At 42.3% G+C, this 20,156-nt stretch overlaps 2 protein-coding genes across 2 annotated transcripts; both read left to right on the forward strand.

The window, feature by feature from the left end:
* The first annotated feature begins 424 nt into the window (after positions 1–424).
* On the forward strand, positions 425–9,895 carry slc5a5 (solute carrier family 5 member 5). The gene is made up of 15 exons (XM_023843985.2): positions 425–781; positions 1,056–1,121; positions 1,280–1,331; positions 2,781–2,848; positions 3,112–3,266; positions 4,105–4,245; positions 4,645–4,774; positions 5,671–5,759; positions 5,849–5,961; positions 6,418–6,488; positions 7,564–7,650; positions 7,837–8,033; positions 8,474–8,577; positions 8,848–8,933; positions 9,244–9,895. Exons 1-15 carry the CDS (start codon positions 425–427, stop codon positions 9,448–9,450), a joined length of 1,923 nt encoding a protein of 640 aa, XP_023699753.1. The 3' UTR covers positions 9,451–9,895.
* A 2,514-nt stretch (positions 9,896–12,409) lies between these two features.
* On the forward strand, positions 12,410–19,722 carry ccdc124 (coiled-coil domain containing 124). Its single transcript, XM_072699751.1, has 5 exons — positions 12,410–12,688; positions 13,380–13,553; positions 18,113–18,305; positions 18,719–18,824; positions 18,987–19,722. Exons 2-5 carry the CDS (start codon positions 13,395–13,397, stop codon positions 19,186–19,188), a joined length of 660 nt encoding a protein of 219 aa, XP_072555852.1. The 5' UTR covers positions 12,410–12,688; positions 13,380–13,394; the 3' UTR covers positions 19,189–19,722.
* Positions 19,723–20,156: the final 434 nt, after the last annotated feature.

Raw genomic sequence — 20,156 nt, forward strand, 5'->3', positions numbered from 1 at the left:
TTCTGCACTGCGTTGATCCTTGTATGAGAAATAATTACCTTACTGTTACAAGCACTGCATATCTGAATGGATGCAAGCCCTTGTGTGAAGCAAGTTTCCCTTATTAAAAAAAAAATATCCAGGTTTCCCTCCCCCGGCCCTAAACCCTCCTCTGACCCCACCCATGAGCAGATCCTGCCATATAAAGGAGTCATTAATGTCACCAGACTCGCAAACTAGGCTGACTGACCAGTACTATGGGCTCTATCTTCATGGATTGCTTTAATACACTTGTTTTTCTTTTAAATCCATAGCTTTTCTTTAATTGCTTACTATATATTACACACACTCACACACAAAATATCGTTGTGTTTTTCAGGCCATCGGTTAATTTTCTTCAAAGACAATGGAGTAGCTGACCTCAGAAGAGGAGCAGAAACTCAACATGGCCACCTCGACAGAAACCAGGCTTAGCTTCACTCTGGCCGACTACGCCGTCTTTTCCGGCATGCTGGTGATATCGATGGCTATCGGACTCTTCCAGGCCCTGAAGAAGTACGTTGGGGAGCCACGAGTGGACGACTTTTTCACAGGAGGGCAAACGATGTCAGCGGTGCCAGTGGGGCTGTCGCTCTGTGCCAGCTTCATGTCTGCCGTGCAGGTTCTAGGTGTACCATCTGAAGCTTATCGCTACGGCCTCAAGTTCTTGTACATGTGCCTGGGCCAGAGTCTCAGTTCCCTAGCTACAGCCTTGGTCTTCGTCCCTGTCTTCTACAAATTGAGAATCACCAGCACCAATCAGGTACGTGAACTTTGATGGGGATCCTTTATCGTGTCGTACTTAAAGAGTAACTGAAGGCTTTAAGTCTTCTAGGATTGGTTCTTCATATGTCAACATTAGTTTACGGGTCTAAATATTCAACTGAGTAACTCGTTAGAAGAAAGGGTACTTTTACATTTCTGTACCTGTGGTGTAAAGTGATAATGTTACTTAGTTTGCAACCCATTACGCCGGTAAGTTGGAATAATCAGTACTTGTGAACTGGTGTGAGCTCCTTGTCTTTTTCCTATCACAGTACCTCCAAATGAGGTTTGGCAGAAGAATGCAGCTGCTGGGAAGCTTTCAGTTTCTTGTGGCGACGGTAAGACACGCGAGCAAATACCCAGGAGATCAGACAACTTACAGAAGTATTACAAACCAGGATAACCAAATCAGAGCACGTGTTTTGTCTGGGATGTAATCATATTAATTTTATGCTTATACTGTGTCTCAGCTCTTGATGTGCATATTCCGAAACAGACGCTGTATACGGGGATAGTGCTGTACGCCCCGGCCGTGATATTAAACCAAGGTAGGAAACTCTGCTTTTAAAACAGCCACATTATTCTTATACACAAACTCGGCATGTAAATTACAAGCTATTAAAATGAAACTAATGATAGACATATATTCCCAGAAAGGAATTTAATCGCATCAGGATTAAATAATGTGATGCATCTGTACCAAGGTATATGTTTCTCAGCTATAAAAAAGCAATAACTTTCAAAAAGCCACTGATCAACAAGCTAGTCACTGCAGTTCTGCCTAGTGTATTTCCTGGTGTGCTAGATGAGCGCGAGGTTGGCTGGATATGCTGTTGGGTGGGTGAGGGAAGGCTGGAGGGGGCTGTCAGGTAGAGAACAGGGAGCCTGCAGAGGCCACGTCTGACAGTGTATGCAGGAGGGACAGACCGTTAATTGGTAGATACAATTTGCTGTTCCTAATCTGTTACCTAAGATGTAGTGTTTACATAATTTGCTGTGGTCTATAACAGATATAATCAGAAACTTAACAGAAGAGTTAACACAGTTGGCCTCGGAAATTTAGTGGTTTTATAGATCCCTACGTTACATATGTTTATTATCTTCAATATAACACGTCAGAAATAAAATAATTACAATATTGCTATAAAATTTGTCTTGAACGAGTCTCGCAGCTACCAAACATAGCTGCAATGTATTACCAGGCAACTCCGAGAATATTTAACTCTAGGGTGACCAGATAATCCACGTCAGGGAGGACACTCTGAGCTAGGACAGGAATTGTAAATTACCATTTCAGTTAAAAGGACCTGGGTTTCACTTGAGCACTGAGCTCTTGCTGTGTGCTGATTGGTCAGTCTCCTATAATCATGCATGTGTCACTAATGCTGATGTGAAACAGCTGGATGAGTCTTTCAGTCAAGGAAACAAACCAGTCTAAGCACAAGAAGAGCTGAACTATTTAGCCGAGCACAGGAGCCTTTCAATTTGAAAGTAGTTTGTAAAACCCGAAGTAGCTCAAAGTGTCTCCCTGACATGGATTATCTGGTCACCCTATTTAACTCGCGTTAGTATAACACAATCGTGCATAAATAATTAAATCTCCGGTTTTTGCGCTAAATTAAACTTTAAGTTCTGTTCTAAAACACAACCCTCAACCTATTAATTACTTACCCAATAAGTTAATCACGCGCAGCAACAGGCAAACAGCGTGTCTGCCACGTGCCCACCACAGATCGCGCTACGCATGTGACGTCAGCGTCCGGTCAGCCGCTGGTCAAATCTCAGGTAAATACTAGGAACAGGTGTGGCTCATCAGAAACCATGCAGAATAGAGACCCTGCTGGATAGTAGCTCTCCAGGAGCGGAGTTGGAGACCCCTGTTTCACACACACACACACACACACACACACACACACACACACACACACACACACACACACACACACACACACACACACACACACTTTACTCCTTTAAGATTGTATCTTCTGTTTCAGCTTCTGGACTCAACATGTGGTGCTCAATATTCTCTACAGGGATCGTTTGCACTCTGTACACCACATTGGTAAGATGAACACAGAGGAACCACTACTGTTCGCTAAAGATACTGAGCTATTGTTACTTGGCTTTAAAAAATTCCTGATATGAGCATCATATGTCAATTCCTGCAGTTTGTACAATTTATATTACACAAAAATAGTATCTGTGTCACTGTCTAATATTATAGTCCATAATTAAACTTGATAACTGAGAGAATGCGATGCAGGAAGTGATCCAGCTTGATAACTACTCTATATATTAACAGATTTCCCATTATCTTTCCCACAGGGGGGTATGAAAGCTGTTATCTGGACGGACGTGTTCCAAATCATTGTTATGCTCTCTGGGTTTTTGGTCATCTTCATTTACGGCACCGTTTTGGTTGGTGGACCAGTCAAGGTTTTGGAGTTGGCCAACAATGGAACACGCATTAATTTCAATGAGTAACTGCTGTACTATTCATCACATAATCTAAGCTACAAACAATCCATTTCTAACAAATAATCCATTTGTACTGTATTTAGATTATAATACAGGTTGCAAAGAAACTGGACTTACATTCATATTGTGGTACTCTAGTAAGGTTTACTTTTATGCAGATTCAGTGGTGTAATAGTCAATGCATTACTGCAGAGTTATAGTATTGTGTATAGTATTGTCTTAGGTAGCCAAGGTTCAAAGCTATTCATTTGGGTAGTAAGGGTATATTTGCTCAAAGTAATGAATGCAATTTAACATTAGAAGATGTGCAAATTAAAAGGAACACCATGAAAACTAACGAGTATTTCCTCTGTTCTCCAAAAAGTGACATACCTACTTGGACGGCTAGATGAACACGGCTTCAGGTCCCAAACCCCTCCTCAGGGCCCCCCAGCCATTACCTGTGTTTGTTACATCTCACATCCAGCTCAATTGATTCATTCATTTAATTAGTTATGAGGTATTGATTAGCTGTATGAGGTGGGGTAGCGATAGGGTCAAACAAATACATGGGGGTATTGGATGGTTACTGTAATTACTGGGGTGACTTTAGGAGAGGTTTGGAAATGGCTATGCTGACACACATTGGCAGACATAATATCAGAGTTTTACACCAACATGAAGACTGCAGATGAATGTTTGCACATACTGTACATAACAGCAGATTGACATCTCGTCGCAGGTTGTGCTCTTTGTGCCTTGGCACAGCATCTAGGCTTGTTTTGACCTGGCACTAGATAAGTGGTTCTAGGAAAATGGCTGCTTTGTTGTGTGTAACTACTTACTGTGATTTCATTTTAGCTTCGATCTAGATCCCAGGAAACGTTACACATTTTGGAGCTTTACAGTCGGAGGCACGATGCTGTGGCTCTCCATGTACGGTGTGAACCAAGCACAGGTACAGCGCTACATATCGTGCAAGACACAGAGAGAAGCTCAGTGGTGAGTGCAGGCTTTGGTGAGACAAGCTGTGCTTCTGCTTGCTGCATTTCTCTGTTACTATAAGACTCAGCATGCGAAAAGCACAGCCTGTAGCCACCTTCGGTTCCGTCCATCTTGATGGGGAAAGTAAGACGCTATCCTTCACAGCACAGTAAGTTTGTGCTACGTTTGAAAAAATGTAACAAAAGTCACTAAAAGATTACAAAAAATGGATTAAGTAAAATGGATTGAGTAAAATGAATTGAGTAAAATGGATTGAGTAGCCAAATAATGGAAATCCAATGCTGAGTAAAACTTTCAACCAAAATAGTTTAAACAATGACCTGCAAATGAACAACAGATGATTTACGGTGCACAGGAGAGTGACGCTTGTCTGGCTTCCATTTCCCTCTGCTTCAGGGCCTTGCTTGTGAACCAGCTAGGCTTGTGCCTTATTGTGGGCAGTGCGGCCACTTGTGGCATTGTCATGTATGCTCTGTACTCGCACTGTGACCCCCTCATGGCTGGAGAAATATCCTCCCCGGATCAGGTACGTCATTTTTTTCAATATTGGTAGAACTGGGGCTGCACGGTGGTGCAGTGGTTGACCCGGATTCGAGACTCAACCATGGCTCCATGTCTGGAGTTTGCATGTCCTCCTTGTGTTGTTGTTGTTGTACTCCAGTCCCTCACAGTCCAAAAATACGCTGAGGTAAATTGGAGTTTAAATTGGAGACATGCATGTGTGAATAAATGGTGTGTGTGAGTGTGCCATGCCATGGGTTGGTGCCCCACCCTGGAGGGCCTTGTGCCCCCCCCCCCCCCCCCGTGACCCTGACTAGGACAGGCAGTTACAGAAATTGGATTGCTATTAGTAGAACTTGGCATATATTTCATAAAGCAAGAACTACATATGATTTAAATGTTACATTTGTGAATACGGGGCATCATCTCCAGTAGTCCTAGCTGCCTTGTATCACATGATCATCACATGATCCTGGCTGTTCTGTGGTGTGTGTAGATGTCCACTGAGCTGGATGATTTAAAAGGTGCTGCCATGTCAGTGTATCCATAGCTGCTGGGCTGGAATGGAAAAGAAAAGAAAAGAAAACAATCAGAGTCAGTGGCTGTATACTTCCTACACCTGTTAGGGTTAGGATTAGGGTTAGCGTATATTATCCTTGCTTTGTCAAACATGAATATACTATGCAACATAAAGACAGACATGACACACTCTGTTCGCATTAATTTGTGCCCAGAATTGGGTAATTCAGGTCCAGAGAGTAAAAGTCCAGATCAGGTTTTTGTCTCAACCAACCAGTTGAGCATAAAGTACTCAACTGGTTGGTTGAAACAAAATCCCGGTCTGGACTTTTACTCTCTGGACCTGAATTACCCACTTCTGTCTGTGCCACATGCTTCTCTTTCTCTCTCGCCATGTGACAGTATATGCCCTACTTAGTCCTGGACATCTTTGAACACTACCCTGGTGTACCTGGTCTGTTTCTGGCATGCGCATATAGTGGAACATTAAGGTACTCAGATCTCTTCCCTTTAGTACTCTGTTGTGTATCTTCATTAAACTTTACGACGGATGTTCTCAGCACCTTCCTTCCTATTGCAGTACAGTCTCCACCAGTATCAATGCCATGGCAGCTGTTACTGTGGAGGACCTGCTGAAGCCCAGGTTCATGAACATGTCTCAGAAAAGGCTACTGATCACCTCTAGAGCACTCTGTGGGTTTGCCAATCAATTTTTATGTAATTATTATAATAATTTTACTCGTAATGTCACAATGTAACTGCTATTAAGTTTGTGGAGTTCTAAGAGTTAGGATTAGGGTTACACACACACACACACATACAGCATACATATATAGATATACACAGTGTGTGTGTGTGTATATATATAAACTCTTAAAACGCTGCAAACTCAATACCAATTAGTTATGTTGAATGGTTCCCTTTCAGAATTATTTTTAGACCAACAGAGAACTATAAAAGCTAAACAAGCCATAAGACTGTAATTCTAAAACATGCAGATGACATTGTATGTGAGTTTCTGCTGGTGTCTGCTCTGCTAATAACACGTTTACATAAACAACATGGAGTAAATTCAGCTAAAATCAGCAGAGCCTGAGAATGTGCAGCACTTCAGAGTAACCTGTCAGGCTTTTCATCCTTGTGCCTTAGCTTTGATGTACGGGGCCTGCTGCATCATGGTGGCTGTCCTCACCTCCTTCTTAGACTGGGGAGTTCTTCAGGTATGCCCCCCTCCCACCATGCTGCATATCCATCCATCCACACCTCTCCCCCGCATAATTCCACGAGCTGTGATTTTCGTTGTAGCACAGGAAAGGCACCATGTGGTGCAGTGCTACAGCACTACGTCTGATAAACGCGATGAGTGGCAACCTGTAAACGGTGTAGTTACCAGCCATCAACTGGCAAAAAAGCACTGGGCACCTATAAAGAAAAAATTACAGAATTAACAGCCTAGTCCATTGCTAAATAAAGCATTGTTATATTAATTACAATATATTTATTCATGTCACAGAACCAGTCGAGGATTTCAGTTCTGAAGCACTTGTAGCAAAAGATAACGTGCAATACCCATAACGTGTGGGGTAAACTGAAGACAAATTACCTCGTGATAAAAAAAAAACACATTTTTGTGTGTGTTTTCAGGTCTTACCAGTCTAATACTCCACATGCATCTCAAAAAAGCCCATAATTTCAATCATCTCCATGTGGACCCCATCCTACATGTTTAAGAACACATGAGCAACTGACTGGCTGCAGTTTCGTAACACAGGACATGCTGGTGGCAGAACAGGCCAATTGTTTAAGGCATTTAATCAATCAACATTTCATCAAGCTCATCATCCAATGACGTTTTAACCAATGGCATTTTATCCAATGACGTTTTATCCAATGGCATTTTATCCAATGGCATTATACCCAATGACGTTTTATCCAATGGCATTTTATCCAATGACGTTTTATCCAATGGAATTTTATCCAATGGCATTTTATCCAATGGCATTTTATCCAATGACGTTTTATCCAATGGTATTTTATCCAATGGCATTTTATCCAATGACGTTTTATCCAATGACATTTTATCCAATGGCGTTTTATCCAATGATGTTTTATCCAATGGCATTTTATCCAATGGCATTTTATCCAATAGCATTTTATCCAATGACGTTTTATCCAATGACGTTTTATCCAATGATGTTTTATCCAATGGCATTTTATCCAATGACGTTTTATCCAATGACGTTTTATGTATGCAGGATGTATCTGGCTTCAAGGTGACACTGTCTCATGCTGCAGGGCTCCTTCACAGTCATGGGGGTCGTCAGTGGGCCACTGCTGGGCGTTTTCATGCTGGGAATGTTTGTTCCTGCCACCAACACTAAGGTAGGTTTTCTGAAGCACCTTCAGAAAAGGCTGCCCGTTCGTTCAGATACGTTACTATAATAACTTTAATGTGGTGTCCTAGGTTCTTATCATGTTGCTATAGCAGATACGCGTATTTGGATGGATATTTAAATGTGTTCCTACAGATATTTTAATTTTTATGATTCTCCAATAAACTTCCCCCAGGGAGTGTTCACTGGTGTGTTTGTGGGCTTTGGCCTGTCTCTATGGATTGCCATTGGATCCTCACTATTCCCACCCAGTGAGAACATTATGGGAGTTCTATCAGCCTTTCCAGAACAATGTCAGCCACCCAAATACAACCACAGTATAGGCTTCAACAGAACATCAACCAAGACCAACATTCCACTTGAGGACCAAGGGTAAGGGACTGCTGTTTTTCACTGCTATTCAAAAGCATAAAGTTATTACAGTACATGCAGAGCACATTTAAAATAAATGACTGAATTCTGAAGGGTGTTATCGTACCTAACAGAACTGCAGTAATGTGACTGAATACAAGTCTGTCTCACTTATAATCTGTCCACTTTTTTGAGAATGTATCTTGAATCTTATCTTGAGTCACAAAGCATACAAGGCTTCAGATATATCAGTGCCCAGTATAACCATTATTATACCAGTGCAATTGTCTGTTGCACGTCCTGCCAAGGGCAAGATGAGCAATTACCCAGAATGCCGCAGGGGCTTTGGCGGCCATTAGCGATTATTATTCACAAGCATGTACAGCATAAAACTGGATGGAATTTGACATATTAGCCAGATAAATATACTGTTACAAAGACTGCCCTCTTTCTCTATACAGACTCACAGGGTTGATGAACATATACGCCATGTCCTACCTGTACTTTGGGGCTATTGGGACGTGTTCAGTAGTTCTGGTGGGACTGGTGGTCAGCTGCTTGACAGGTAACAACAAACTGGCACTGTGATACTTATCATGATACTAAGGGTATATGGTTTCCTTCATTTACTAGAAATGAAAAAATTGTCAACAACATAGCTAAAAAGCTAAACCCAATATTTATTTCCACGTACCGTATGCAATTTAACGGCTTCTGATATTTGATACATGTATTACTTTGTAAAAACAAGACAAGTTCCTTTTTTGGATTTGTGTGACAGAAGTGGGTAATTGTAACACTAGAAATGTGAAATCATGGGTTGTATTTTCATCAGGACCCACCAAAAGGAGCAGCATTAGCCCAGGCCTTCTTTGGCACGGTCTTTGGCACCAAAATGCAGACGGAGCCTCCAAGAAGACAGTGAGTGTAGACCTCTCCTGTCCCTTCTCACTTCATCTGAAACATTGTCTCTGTGTGAGTGTAGACCTATCCTGTCCCTTCTCCACTTCATTTGAAACATTGTCTCTGTGTGAGTGTAGACCTCTCCTGTCCCTTCTCCACTTCATCTGAAACATTGTCTCTATGTGAGTGTAGACCAATCCTGTCCCTTCTCCACTTCATCTGAAACATTGTCTCTGTGTGAGTGTAGACCTCTCCTGTCCCTTCTCCACTTCATCTGAAACATTGTCCCTGGTGTCAGCTGTCTCAGATTTCTCAACTCTCTTCACAGAAGGCGTCGATGAACAGCACTGAACTTATTGTACCTCCCAAAGGCTCACAAAATCAAACAAGTGGTTTTGCCGATATAGAGAAGGCTTCACAGCCGAGTGCAGGGAAGGTGGAAGACGATCCCAGCTGTGAACTTCTCCACAGTATCTGCAGGGAGCCAGAAATTAGGGGCTTTAAACCAACAGGTGTAGCAGAAGGAAACATATAAGCAATTTGGAATTAGAGATCACTATAAACCTACAACATTTTCTTTTAGCTTTGTTTTACTACCTGACTATATAATTACCAATCTTTATTCTCTGTCTGAAATTTATAATTGAATGTATAATATTTACGTCACTATTCATATTGCTTTTAAGTTTTGTGTGCTGGAAATATTGTTAGCTGTATATTTAAACTGAATGAGAAAAATGATTTGGGATTCACACTATTTGTCATTCTTGCTTGTTTAAGCTCTGAAATCATGTTGTGTATGATCGTAAAGAGCTTTCAAACATCTGCTAGAATATTTCTTTGGGAGTCAGCTTAGCTATGCTGTCAATTAATCTTTTGACTTTTTTGTGCAAGAAGAAGGTCTTGTGAGATACTAAATATTAAATAACCTGTCTTGTGAGATATTAAATAGTTCAAATACTAGGTGACTGGCTCTTACTCCATCCCAAAGTTTAAACAAAGGAAGGCTTTTGAGTTTCAACGCACCTGGGCATCTGCATGATAAGAAACATCCTCTGCGAGCTTCTGACAGCGACATATTGCATGTGCTTTGTACTCATCACATATGTGAATTAACAAAGATGTTCATTAATCATTCTGTGTGTCTCTCACAACCACATTCTTAACCATTGGTAAAGATGTAAACCTCTCAAGTTAGGGGCAAAGTTGCAGAACATTCCTCCCTGACCACATAGAACAAAGCTTATTAATATTTGGAAATATTTTAAAGTTATTTTGTGATGCAGCCATTGCAGCTCTGGAGGACAAACCCTAAACACATGCTTTTATATTTCTAATAATTAACCTTATTTCAAGTTACCGTAAATACCTGTCTTGTGCGGGGGAATTTTATAGTAATACTATCATTATAGTAAGCAATGAGTATCAAGCGTACATTTTTAAATCACTTTGCCATAAAGCAAGGTAGAATTTCATGCTGGCAGACACAATGTGCATAATTCTGTGATGCAGCGGAAGAGCAATAATATTTCACGCAATTATTATTACATGATATTTACATAATTTTTATACATTTTAAGTAACAGCTCCGCGAGGCTACGTTGCCAGGTGCCGACTTGGATTTAAAACCAGCTTACATATACACACACACACAATAAAACGATGTTACGTTTTTTTCGTATTATGTGCTATACGGACGTCTACTCAGAATTACAAGTATGGAGAATCGTGTACTTGATTATTCTGTTTATTCAGAGTATTATGTACGTATATTCGCTGCATTACACTTTAAATGTTTACAAGCCTATTCAAAATTCATGTTACAGTACATTAATTGTGTTGCTGGTGAATATAATCACAGCATATTATTCTGCATAGCTTCAGCAAACGTAGATTCTGTCATATTAATGTTCAAAGAAAACATGATTTTATTGTAGTTAGGAATTTCGATCCATTTTCTACATTTCAGTCTTCTTAATGAACAAACACCTTGAAAGTTAATGAATAAAAATAGCCGATTGACTATAAGACAGACTGTCAGGCATTGCAAATCTTCTTGTATTTTTTCTCCAGTTAAGTTCACCATTCATCGACAGCGCGATTGGAGTCTTCTTCCCCGACCACAGTGCAATCCAGCTCCTGCACTCCAGGAAGAGCCAAGTCACTTTGATTCAGTTTCTCCAAAAAATGAGACAGGAGCCGCTTATTGAGGTGGTCGGTCAAGGTCCTTTCTTCTTCCCGACCGTTCTGCTCTTTCGTTTCGCTTTCGGATTCCGGCCTCGGACTAACTGCTGGAGACAGATCGGAGGGCTCGGTGGAGGACTGCACCGCCGCCGGCAGCCCCTCTTCGTCCGTACGGCTCCCTTCGTTCTCGGAAAACGCCACAGCTTCCATCTCCGTGCGCAGGGAATTCAAGCTGGTCTGCAACGCCGCGTTCTCCAGTTCTTTGTGTCGCTTACTGTGAAAATGACTGCCGCTGTTTTGTAACTGGCTGGCGGCGTTTTCTCCCTGCCCAGACTCGCTCAGCTCCCCGCAGGGTGACTCCATGATGCTCACTGCAACGTCATGGGCGAGTCCGCCTCTGCAGCCGCGTCGCAGAAAAGCCGTGCCGAGGCTCACATCGCCACCTGCCGATGCAGCAGCCGATCCGACACCATGCACAGCAAAGGGCGACTAGGCACACGGTGAAAGAGGACATTGCCGTACATGAAAAGACAGATTCAAATAAGCTAATATGAGATGCAAATAAACTCCGAATGCAAGCATCGGAAATACCCAAGCAGAGATGAACTTTTGTTAAATTAAAAGCCAGACCTGCAGCATCAACATTAGTTGCACTCTGTAGAACTGTCCAACTTACAAATCTCAACAAGACTCGGTCTCCAGCAATCAAGTGCACTCTTAAAGTCACTTAAAAAACAGAACACAGTACATATAAGTTTACACTTGACAGTACTTTTAATTTTAAATAAGTTACATGCATAAACATCCAGATTCGCCTTATCTCATTTATCGTGTTTACGCTAAGACTACTAAAATCCCATAACGAAGCCCCTTGTAAGGAGGAAGACTAGACTACTGCTAACGAAAACAGAAATATGGTTTATTACTCGCACCGCTTTTTGGAAGCTAATAAAGCGCCAGGAGCCTCGGAGGTTCCAGACCCTGTGTAGGGGGCTTCAGTCACCCTGTTATTTATCTATGTATGTATGCATGTCTCAGCCCACCCCTGAAAAAAAATATTCCACAACAACTGGCGATTTGTTCCGTTTTTTGTATGTACTTAGTAGCAATCCCACGTCGGGAAATTTGATAGTGGGGGAATCAATCCCTATACTGTAAATTTTATGGCTGGGGCCAGATTTTATCCCCGGGCTGCATCCTGCATGTCAAATCGTAGTTTCGCCCCTGCTTGCGAGTATTTTTAAAACCGTGAACAAAAGGAAGAGCACAGTGACAGCCAAAGAGCCGCTTAGGACGGGAGCAGAGGCCCTTCGTGACGGAGACGGAAGTAAAGCATTAACGAAGACCCCGGCATGCTGTGCTGTCCTTACTGTTTGAATTAAGATACTGCAATAAGCTAAGAATAACGCGCAGATGAAGAGGTATTTTCTGTGAATCGCTGATATGATGTAGAAAAAGCCCAACATTTCTCACAGAGGTGGTTTTATTTTGTAAAACATAGCATGTGCTATTTTGACAGGCAGTAGTATAGACAGCGCTTCATTATATAGGATCGCCCTCTGTCAGAGTAGCAGCCTACGGATACCAAGGTAAGCGGTACCGTTTACTGAGCTGCTTTAAGTGAAGAAAATGAAATGTTAAGTTTCAGTTTTGTACAGTTATGCATATTATAGCTAAAATATATTTATGTAAGAGGTTATTTGCTAAACTGACTTAAATCCTTCATTGTTTACATTTCCCTGGGTCAGCGACTTTCTCGCTAGCTATGCTTAGAGCGTTGATTTGGCTGCACTGGGATTCTTTATTTTTGTGTTGATTCTTATTAGCCTTGTCAGTGAGACATTTTAAGCACAAAGAATGATATCGAGCACTCTGACTAGCAGTTGTGCACAGTTATTTTTAAAATAATTCCCTCGTTTTGGTAGATTAACGTGGCTTCTAATGTGCCAGAATATGAAAACAAACGTTCGCTTTCCAATTAATCATAGGCTGAACTTTATACTTTTGCAAACAGAGACTACTTTTTCCACATTGGTTGTGTATTAAGCTGTCTGTATAAACCAGTAGTTCGTGTAATGTACATCTACGTTTTACTGTTTTATTCGTCTCGTTTACAGACCATTCGAGTTTCCCATAATTTTAATGTTTGATTCCATATGCTGGCTTATTGCTACGTACAAGTTTCCTATTACTCAAGCACATTAAAATTAAAATGAACTTTGCACTGAATAGTCCGAGCACGATGCTTCCGTTCATTATATATGGCTTGGTGTGTGTAAGGGGACCCGTGGAGGAATGCCGAAGAAGTTCCAGGGAGAGAACTCGAAGTCGGCCACGGCCCGGGCTCGCAAGGCGGAGGCGAAGGCGGTCGCGGACGCCCGCAAGAAGCAGGAGGAGGAAGATGCGCTCTGGCAGGAGAACGACAAGCACGTGCTGAAGAAGGAGCAACGCAAGGTGAGTCACGCGCCACTCTGTTGTGGTCCAGTGCGGCTGTGCCGTTTGTTTGGATGTTGGGATTTGCATTGGTCATCATGGATGACAGCTCATCTGCCATCCGTAACCACGGACAGTCACCTGTCCCTTTCCTTTCACAATCTTTCCCGCTCTTGTTGATTTCTCCTCTTCAACATCAGATGGGTTCATCCATTTCTTTCCGCACAAGCCACTCAGGTACTTGTTCAATCTCTTGTCATCTCTAGACTAAGCTACTGCAAGTCATTCATCCTCTGCAGCTGATCTAGAATGCAGCTGCCTGACTCCTTTACAATCTTCCCAAGTTCTCCCACACCACGCCATTGCTGCACTTCCTCTGCAGATTCAAAACACTGGTGCTCGCCTACGAAGCCAAAAATGGACCAGCACCCTCCTACCTAGAACTTATCTCACCCCGCACAGCACCACGCTCTCTCCGAACCTCCAGCACCACTCGCCTGGTCCAACCATCTTAAGGCGCAAGCAAGACGTGCATCTAGACTCTTCTCTGTTTTGGCACCTGTGTGGTGGAACGAACTTCCTTTAAATGTCTGAACAGCTGAGTCACTGGGAGCCTACAAATGACGGCTAAAAAACTACGTCTTTCGGAAATACTTGGATTAGTACTTCCAGGATTATACTCTTTTATTATTAGAAATAAAATTGTATTACTTACCAACAGAGTTCTTTAGAGTGATAGTATTCATAGCCCAGTTCTAATGAACCAGTATAAGTCATACACTGGCATTCAGGACTAGCTTATGTTCTGCACACTCATCCATCCATCCATCCATCACCGCTTACCTACTTACCCACTGCCTCCACACACTTAAGTCTTATGAGCATATGATTTGACCTTACTCACAGTTGCTTTTTACCCATGCATAAAGCTTCTCATGTCATAAAACTATTCACTACAGAATAAGCATAAGAAAATCTTTAAATGCATTTAGGTCAAACACTACATTGCTGTTAAGGCAAGTGACATGGCTAAGCATCCTGACTAACCACGTGTGCTCTAGGTCTTGTTTGCTCATGGTTCGGTTACCCACCCCCTACCATGACCTGAGACGAGTTCCAGCTTGCTTCGGGTTTCCACTGCAGAAGGGTTTGTTCAGCAGGGATGTAATGATACACTCAACTCACGATTGGATACGATTCATGATTCTGAGTTCACGATACGATTTTCTCACAGTTCTTTAACAGAATGAGCTGTAGACAAGTTTATTCAAAAATATTCCTTTATTTTAACGCTAGTGGAATTAGCGTTAGCTTGTGTAAATTTGCATTACGAATCCATTCCATTCAGCTGTTCTATAGTATTTTTTCAGTAGGAGATTGGAAATTTTCAAGTTCCGAGTTACTGGGAATGCATCCATACATCGCGATGTGTGATACTACTAATAATGAATAGTACAGTATATAGAAGATGCCCTTTTTCCTTCAGATAATCCATGCATATCGACGCAGATCACTGGTATATCCATGCAATTCATTCAAATAGACGGTGGCAATGGAGAAGTGCCATTGCTCTCTGAAAACCTAGGAACACGGGTGTACCAAGCTACATAAAATGTACTGTAATGTGCTGATCTCTGCTAAGGTGAGTTTCTAGATTGCTTTGTGTGAGAAACTTTTTTGCAGATTTTTTTTTGGCAGTGTTTTACCGTATTATCAGGGTTAAATGATATGAATCTATATTTGATATTGAGTTGGTTAAATTGTATTGTGACCTTAACTGATATATCGATTAGGGGTGTAACAATTCATCGACACTAACACATATGCCTCAGAAGGGACATGGTACAAAGACTGTATACAAATCTCTGACCAATGAGCTGGTGGCCCTAACATAATCTTCACTTTTTATTACTATTCATTCATAAGTTGCTATGAACAGTTATTTTCTTGGGAATATCCTTTATTGTAGCAGGAGAATTTCTTTGTGGTTGTTTCTTTTGTTTGGCTGTTGTCAAACAAATGACATTTTACAGTGGTGCTTCACGTCAATAATTTCAGAAATTAGCCGTTTGTGTGTGAAAAGGCCCCCTGTTGTGTTTCACTCCCCCAGCATTGATTTGTGTGTGAAAATAGCAGCAGCAAACTGCAGCCATTGGAGTCTGATCATTATGTATCAAATCTTTGTGTGCAGCCTTTCTCATGGTAAAACAATAGCCCAGCTTGCAGAATCGAAACACCATTGTATGTGCATTGCAAGGTGGGGGTTTTTGTGTGTTTTTTCTGTGCTTTGTATGACTTGCCTTTGATTCTGTTCATTGTGTTTTAAATTGGATGGTTTAATTAAAATCTTTGGTTTACTAGGTAATAGCATACTAGGAGATGCATTTATATATAAATATCAGAGAAACATAATGTATATTAGCCAGTGTTGGGGAGTAGTTATAACTACAAGTAGCAACGCTACTAACTTAACTACATTTTTCAGTAGCTTGGCAGTAGCTCAGTTGCTTTTTAAACAGTGTAGCTTTTCCAGTAGCTAACTACTTTTTGCAGCAAGTAGCGGTGTAGCTGCGCGAATCAGCGCGATGCAAGTCTTCTTGTTAGATTACAAACTCATTTTTTGCCATTACCGCCACCTGTTGTTTAATCACGCATCTTGCGGCTAACGGTTCACTGACGTACAGAAGTGGCAAAACGCAACCGTCTTTCCGACAGTCATTTTGAGGAACTTCTCTTGTGTCGAATTAACAGGTCAGGCACTTCTGCTTCAGTTTAGTTAAGAGAACAAATTGAGTTGCCTATACATTTTGTTATTGCCTGCTCTTATTAGAAGGACACTGCACCTCAATTCTCGACTGATGGTGTGAAACCATTCCTGTTTTGCTTGAGTGGTATAATAATAACAGTGACTAACTATGCCAGTTCAACTAAAATACTTAACATTTTCCAAGCGTTCTTACTCGTCAGTTGAGGCTTTTCTAACATTACAAATTATAACATTTTGACTCTTTGGAGGTTAATGTTTTGGATGAGGTTTCAGTCTACTGCAACTACACCAGATAGCTCTTTCCCTGCCAGTGCCACATGTGAGCGGTTGTTCAATGTATTTTCTTGCCAAAATGCAACCATCTCACAATCGGTATTTTTGAGAAAATGTTCTACATGCAATTTACGTTGGATGTATATTTTGTTCTTGCAATGTTGTATTTGTTGAAATATTGCACTTTTGACAAACAGTCTGAGATATTTGAGTGTTGTGTGTAATAAAACAATACTCTTTGAAATCATAATTGTATTGCATTGTTTTAAACACTAAATATTTTACTTAAAACATTCCTCAGACATTCAGTTATTTATAATATACGTTGTTCAAAAAAATCAAAAGCTAGCTACTTTTTGATAGTAACTTGTAGTGTAGCTAACTACTTTTCCAAAAGGGTAGCTTGACTGTAGTTTAATTACTTTAACTTACGAGTAGCTTGTAGCTTGTCAAACTACAGTTTCAGAGTAGCTTCCCCAACACTGATATTAGCATGGTTTGGGTATAATGAAAAGAGCAGCTGAAAGTAGTCAACACTAGGGGGCGATGATAGTCTTGATGAAACAGCCGAATGCTGCATTTTGGAGTCTGTGTTAATATCAGTTTATCTCATGACAAAAGTGGCTACAAGAATTAATGTATATATATTTATAAAACCAAAAAATCCCTTAAAATGGTTGTTTCCTTTACCCCTTTCACTGCTGATATTGGATTAAATATTAACCTCAAAATTAGGCTTTGGTGGTATCATCTAATTTTTCATACTGTCATACCATCGAGGCATCAGAATATTTATTCGTACACGATCAATACGAGTGGAAATTTTTATGGTGTGGGATATGGTATTTTGATGTCTTGGTGATTAAAATTTGCCGAGCAAGGGGTAATTGAGCGAAAATACCTCCGTAAACCCAATATACCGCAATATTACCATAATACTGCCTTTGCCTTCTCAGGATTGAGGTACATACAGAACTTGATGCAGAACCATCAATCAGAGAAGCTTTTCAGGGGATTTTGTGCATAACTATTTTGTAAATGACTTTGGCTTAGAGATGAAATGTACAATTGTGTTAATTTCATTAAACTGTAGTGCTTTTGTAGCTCTGTGTGCAGTTTTGTAGCTCTGTTTGTGTGTGCTTCCTGCTGCAGTATAAGAGCCATGCATTTGGGTGAATGGGGTTTCTGAACTGCCCCCCCCCCCCCTAGACTGGTGCCCTTCCCTGGGTCTCCCATGCTGTGTGTCCTGTGCTTCCTGGGATAAGCTGTGCATTCATGCTCACTTTGTACTGGATGAGGGATTAGGAGAGGCGCTTGAATGAATGGTGTTTTCCCAGTGTACTATAGAGAGTTCTTACTGTTAATTCTTCTGTTAAAGTCATGGCTGTGGGGTTTGTTTCACCCAGTTATTGAGGTGAAGTCTCTAGCTCGCAGTTCCGCGTCCTTGGAAACGGGGAGCATTTTCCTTCCTGCTTCTCCCTGACTGCAGACAGCTCTCACTGCTATATTAATCGCTCTGCTTGTAATACTCATTTCACAGGATGACAGGGAGAAGAAGCGCCTGGAAGCCCTGGAGCGAAAAAAGGAGAACCACCGACTTTTTGAGGAGGAGGAAGCTAAGATAAAGGGCAAGGTGGTCCGAGAGGGCAAGGGGGGCAAAGTCACCCGGGCACAGATTGAGGAAACCCTGTACAACGAACAGCAGCAGCAGCAGCAAGTGGCCAAGGAGAAAGGTGAGAGAGTGTCTGCTGTGCCCTGTGCTGCAGTATTCGGCAGTGCCTGTGCTTCACTGCACCTCTGCCACAGCGCTCGGCGGCTCCTGTGCTTCACTGCACTTCTGCCGCAGTGCTTGCAGGCACCTGTGCCTCACTGGACCTCTGTCATAGTGCTCGTTGGCACCTATGCCTGTGCTTCACTGCACCTGCACCGTAGCGACCGCCAGCACTTGTGCTTCAGTGCATCTCTGCTGTAGTGTTCCCCGGCACCTGTGCTTCACTGCGCCTCTTTCATAAGTGCTTGTCGGTGCCTGTGCTTCACTTCACTTCACTTCTGCCATGGTGTTCGCAGGTGCCTGTGCTTCACTGCACCACTTCTGTAGCATTTGCCAGTGCCTGTGCTTCACTATGCCTCTGTTTATGTGCGGCAGAAAAAACCCACCTTGAGCAGCCGCTGGAGCTGAACGTGAATCGCATAGTCCCTGAAGAAGGCACGATTGAAGCTAGAACCATCGAGGATGCCATCGCTGCCCTCAGGTACATTCTAGCACTTTCTCTATGCTGTCACCCACACCCTTCATGCCTGCTCTATAACCAGGCGACTTTATGTAAAGATAAAACATCTACCCAAAATGTTTTAGTCATTTTACTGCTGGCTAATTCTGGTTGCACTTGTCCCGCCTCCCCTTCGCGTGACAGTACCGCAGAGGACCTGGACCGGCACCCGGAGCGGCGCATGAGGGCAGCGTTTGCCACGTTCGAGGAGCTGCACATGTGCCGCCTGAAGAAAGAGAACCCCAACATGCGTCTGTCGCAACTCAAGCAGCTGCTGAAGAAGGAGTGGGCCAAGTCGCCGGAGAACCCCCTCAACCAGCGCTTTTCCTCTTACAACACCAAGTAAAGAGGGAAACACAGGCGTGCATGTCTGAGGGAGCCGCCCAGCTGTGTGTCTGTCATTTTCAGTCATGAAACTAAATTTTCCCAGTAGAAGCCAACTGGGCCGGAGCGGATCCGAAGCCCCCCTTAGTTTCCTGAAAAGCAAAGCGCCAAAGTGCTAATCACACAGTGGCCTGGCTTTGCGTCTCGTTTTAGTTTGTGCCTCCGTAGAACCCCCTCCTCTCTATTGCACGTCCCGCACCCCGTCCCGCTGCGGTTTGAGATTGTGAGGTACCGATGATGCCTGCAGATGTGTGATCTCTAGGCCAGTGAGAACCGGAGGCTCTGCTCCGCCTCTCTGTTTCTCCCCCATCATTACTGTGCAGAAAGACTTGGGAATCTCTAAACTGCTTCCCTGGGCAGGACTCTCAGCCTTTCACAGCATCTGCAGCAAAGTCATCCCGGTCTTATTTATTCTCACTCGCCTGTTGTGATGGAACGCAGTTCCTCTGTATTCTAACATCCTATGTACTCAGCCTTTTTTTTTTTTTTTTTTTTAAAGAATCCTTCTTTAAAAATAAAGCTCTTTTTCTGTGGAGTTGTGCAAATGTGGGGCTTATTCTTATTCCCCCCCCCCGAGCTCTAGTCCCTGCAGCCTGTGTTCGGTGCAGCTCCCATATGCTCCCGTTGGCCATGTGCACCTCCCTCCGAGCTCCATTTGTCAGGGGCATCTGGAGCGCAGTCCCTCTGCCAAGGATCCCCATCCCACGGCCCTCATCCCCCCCCGGGGCAGCTGCTGAAACTGCCCTCACCAGGCTTCCTTCCTGCTTTTCTGATTGGCTGCATTTAAAAAAAAAAAAAAAAGATTTCCTATTGGTGTCGACTTTTTAAAGGAAGAACTTTACGTTTAGTGCAGCCTCCTTTAAGGTTTTTTTCCTTTTAATGTACCATTATTGTTAGGCCAAAAACAAACATACAGACAGATTTAATGTA

The sequence above is a fragment of the Paramormyrops kingsleyae genome, chromosome 15, assembly GCF_048594095.1.
Source record: "Paramormyrops kingsleyae isolate MSU_618 chromosome 15, PKINGS_0.4, whole genome shotgun sequence".
In the NCBI taxonomy this organism is placed as follows: domain Eukaryota; kingdom Metazoa; phylum Chordata; class Actinopteri; order Osteoglossiformes; family Mormyridae; genus Paramormyrops; species Paramormyrops kingsleyae.

What these genes read in the sequence shown, in the direction of transcription:
- slc5a5 (XM_023843985.2), top strand. Translation starts at nt 425, where the DNA reads ATGGCCACCTCGACAGAAACCAGGCTTAGCTTCACTCTGGCCGACTAC. An exon ending in GCACTCTGTACACCACATTG is followed by an intron (nt 2,849 to 3,111) that starts GTAAGATGAACA and finishes TCTTTCCCACAG; the next exon opens with GGGGGTATGAAAGCTGTTAT. An exon ending in ACACGCATTAATTTCAATGA is followed by an intron (nt 3,267 to 4,104) that starts GTAACTGCTGTA and finishes ATTTCATTTTAG; the next exon opens with CTTCGATCTAGATCCCAGGA.
- ccdc124 (XM_072699751.1), top strand. Translation starts at nt 13,395, where the DNA reads ATGCCGAAGAAGTTCCAGGGAGAGAACTCGAAGTCGGCCACGGCCCGG. An exon ending in GCAAGTGGCCAAGGAGAAAG is followed by an intron (nt 18,306 to 18,718) that starts GTGAGAGAGTGT and finishes TATGTGCGGCAG; the next exon opens with AAAAAACCCACCTTGAGCAG. An exon ending in GATGCCATCGCTGCCCTCAG is followed by an intron (nt 18,825 to 18,986) that starts GTACATTCTAGC and finishes TTCGCGTGACAG; the next exon opens with TACCGCAGAGGACCTGGACC.